This window comes from Trichinella spiralis (genome assembly GCF_000181795.1).
Source record: "Trichinella spiralis strain ISS 195 chromosome Unknown Scfld2, whole genome shotgun sequence".
NCBI lineage: Eukaryota > Metazoa > Nematoda > Enoplea > Trichinellida > Trichinellidae > Trichinella > Trichinella spiralis.
The window spans coordinates 6859729-6863522 of NW_003526941.1; the positions used below are offsets into that span (position 1 = coordinate 6859729).

Here is a 3794-nt window from a genome sequence, read left to right on the forward strand (position 1 = left end):
ACTTACCTTCACACTTATACTTACCTTCATACCACTTACCTTCAACTATCCGGTACTTACCTTCACACTTATACTTACCTTCATACCACTTACCTTCAACTATCCGGTACTTACCTTCACACTTATACTTACCTTCATACCACTTACCTTCAACTATCCGGTACTTACCTTCACACTTATACTTACCTTCATACCACTTACCTTCAACTATCCGGTACTTACCTTCACACTTATACTTACCTTCATACCACTTACCTTCAACTATCCGGTACTTACCTTCACACTTATACTTACCTTCATACCACTTACCTTCAACTATCCGGTACTTACCTTCACACTTATACTTACCTTCATACCACTTACCTTCAACTATCCGGTACTTACCTTCACACTTATACTTACCTTCATACCACTTACCTTCAACTATCCGGTACTTACCTTCACACTTATACTTACCTTCATACCACTTACCTTCAACTATCCGGTACTTACCTTCACACTTATACTTACCTTCATACCACTTACCTTCAACTATCCGGTACTTACCTTCACACTTATACTTACCTTCATACCACTTACCTTCAACTATCCGGTACTTACCTTCACACTTATACTTACCTTCATACCACTTACCTTCAACTATCCGGTACTTACCTTCACACTTATACTTACCTTCATACCACTTACCTTCAACTATCCGGTACTTACCTTCACACCTATTCTTACCTGACTTACCCTTAACTATTAGACTACTTACCTATTTATCTTCATACTTACCCATAGTCTGCTTCTTTGTCTTTTTAGACTTAGATTTACACTTTAAGCTATTTACTACAATAATAATAATAATATAGTACCAAACAATAATTATAAAAAATTATAAAAAGCAATTATGAAAAAATTATGTAAAGCAAAATTATAAAAACCTGAAAAACTAAAACGACAAAATTTACAGTTTACAACTTTCATAGTATTTAAAAATAAAATGTACATACGTCGTCAAACTGAGCGTCAACTGGTGGTAGTGCTTTGTGATGACGTATTTATCGACGTGATTACGATTCTTTGTTAAATCACAACATGTTCAATAACGGATAGTTACCAAAGAATGCAGCAATTTCATTCATCTATATCTAAACTTAATTTGATTCTGAAAATATTTGCAAAACAAGTGTGCTGAAAAGAAAAGCATGTTAAACAAAATTGATATAAAACAGCCATATTATAAAAAATTAATTGAAGACAAATAACAGTGCATCGTTGTTCCTTAATTACTAAGTATACAAATTTTTAGAAAAACTACTTGCTAGTCATACAACACTTGTCTTTCAGGATGCAAGCATCTCAACAGTTACGCGCTGAAATTTTCAATTAAACATCTTAAGCATGTGATAAGCAACACCGCGGTGTGAACACTATCACTCATCAATAAAAAACAAAATCTCTATTTACAAAATACTAAAACTTACCCACTCACATAATACTCTACAAAAATACTCACCAAACGCACTGATGGCAACACGCAATACCAAACTTGTATGATGTATCCGAAAACCAGTGCAAATCGACTGTATTCACGATATATGCTACTATTACAATCATTATTTAATTATACCGTACTCCTGTGATAAGCGAAGCCACACAGATTTCTGGACCAATACTGAGTAACGCCATTAAGCCAACCTAAACCAACGCAGCAGTATGAACGAGCTCGATGTTGATGATGCAATCCTATTCCTATAATGGGCAAAATGTGTACTTATTTTTGTGATGGCACATTTAGAACGCATTGAGATAGAGGTGACATACCATGTCGGCAAGAGCAACAGGTATTCCAAAACGTTTCAATTATGTTGACGTACACTATTTAATTCGATAACAAGAAACATACAGGATCAGATATAAGTGGAATTAGAAGACATTAATAATAGTAACAGATTGTAGATACTCAATTACTCACAGATTTGTACATCTTTTCAATCCACTGAGGGAAACCCGAACCACCATTAGAGAAAGATATTCAAGTTCATAGAAATAGTTCCACTGCCCTGACACAACCCGTTGCTATAACAAAGTGCATAAAATTCTTTCTTACTGTGACGATGAAGAAAACCAGAAAGCGGAACTGTTGAGACACATGACTGATCACGGTAGAAACATGAACAGAGCAATAGTCGAACTAAAAAATAGATACTAAATAACACAGCGAAATAAAACATTGGATTACAAAATGAATGAAATTCAAATATCATCGTGATGCACTGTTATTCGGCTTCAATCACTTTTTATAATATGGCTGTTTCTCATAAGTATCATTTCAACCGCTAACCTGAGTTCACATAAAGCGCACGCAACGTAATATATAGAACAGAAATAAATAAAGTCGCATTACGTACTTGATGATATACCAATGAAGACAATTCAAAAAAAATAAAAAAAGTTGAAATTATTTAATAAGTAATTAGTGTCATATAAACAGAATATTTTTTACCCACACTCTTTCCAGATATTGCGTTGTATTACCTTGTACATCTAAAAAGCGATATTTCTAATGTAAAATTCAAATTTCAAATTTACTAAAATCAAAGACAACCAATCTACAATATTACTTACATTACGTTGCACGTACAAATACAATAACAGACGTGCTGCTGATGGCGTTGCTAACTTACAATCTAAATATCTCGAAAATAATCATTTTGCGCAGCTGGTTGCTGGCTATCATTGAAATTTTACGGGAATAAACAAGATTGCAAATCAACAGCAGATGAAAATAACATTGATGCATACTGCAATCATGTTCTCATGATAGGATTTTTTATATTCATTGATATGAAAATAAAATAATGCAAATTCTAAAAGTGAATTATATTAATGCAATCATCTATAAATAAAAAACAGAAATAGATACTACTTCGTCTTCAGCATCTGATGTATCTAAAACTTAGCAATAATAACACTAGAAAGACACCCGCAAGTTTCCATTCACCATATATGTAAAGTCACATGCATAGCATGCCACCACCAAAATACCAAAACCAACTTACCATTTATTCATGGATGGTGTTGAAGAGCGAACTTATAGTTGACCACGTGCTAGATTGATAGCATTGCAGTGAACTGCATAACCTAATAAAATCAATGTGCTTGGTCAATTGTATAATAAATAAATTATGCAAATGACTATTTACTTTGCTTAACGAAGAGCAACTCAGTTCTCCTTCAGAAATAGCGCAATAAAATCAACAATATGAGCAACCTTATGAAACGAGACGATGAAATTTATTACGTTTTTATTTACACACTTCATATTACTACTTAATATGGCAATGTTATGCAAATTTTTGTCCCTAAAATTACCTAAAAGGAAATATTATTAACCTGAAGCATCGCAGATTACTAAAAATAAACGGAAATGCTATCACTGCGCATTTATGCATGATGTGTAATTTAGTTGCTTGAAAGTACAAGGTGATTCAATAATTTATATTTTATCAATGATTTTCTTCTAATCAAAATTATATGGATAATTTTAAATAGCTCCTACTGAAAATAGTTGCGAAAATAAAATACTTTTTCAGATTTATGGAAAATTAAACAGTTGTCATGAAATTTTGTAATATGAGTTTATCTCAGCACAGAAGTAAACATGTGTGCAGCGTAGACATAATGATGGTAAGCGGCTGCCCCAGGGTGTATGCCGCTTTACAGCTCACCTCCACGTTCGTTTGCGCCTTATGATTATTTATAGCAAGACTGCAAATTTGGTTGAACACTGCATCAGCGCGCTTCAT

At 33.3% G+C, this 3794-nt stretch overlaps 1 protein-coding gene across 1 annotated transcript; it reads right to left on the bottom strand.

Moving 5' to 3' along the window:
- Nucleotides 1-1956: 1956 nt before the first annotated feature.
- On the bottom strand, nt 1957-3794 carry Tsp_06140 (nuclear transcription factor Y subunit B). Its single transcript, XM_003380360.1, has 6 exons — nt 3650-3794; nt 3382-3399; nt 2610-2675; nt 2492-2532; nt 2096-2179; nt 1957-2064 (listed from the first exon to the last, which is right to left on the bottom strand). The coding sequence occupies exons 1-6, from the start codon at nt 3792-3794 to the stop codon at nt 1957-1959; spliced, it is 462 nt and encodes a 153-aa protein (XP_003380408.1).

Coding starts and splice junctions, on each gene's coding strand:
- Tsp_06140 (XM_003380360.1), bottom strand. CDS start 3,794: ATGAAGCGCGCTGATGCAGTGTTCAACCAAATTTGCAGTCTTGCTATA. Junction 2,533..2,609: donor GTACGTGCAACGTAATGTAA/GTAATATTGTAG, acceptor ATCGCTTTTTAG/ATGTACAAGGTAATACAACG. Junction 2,180..2,491: donor AATATCTGGAAAGAGTGTGG/GTAAAAAATATT, acceptor TCTATTTTTTAG/TTCGACTATTGCTCTGTTCA.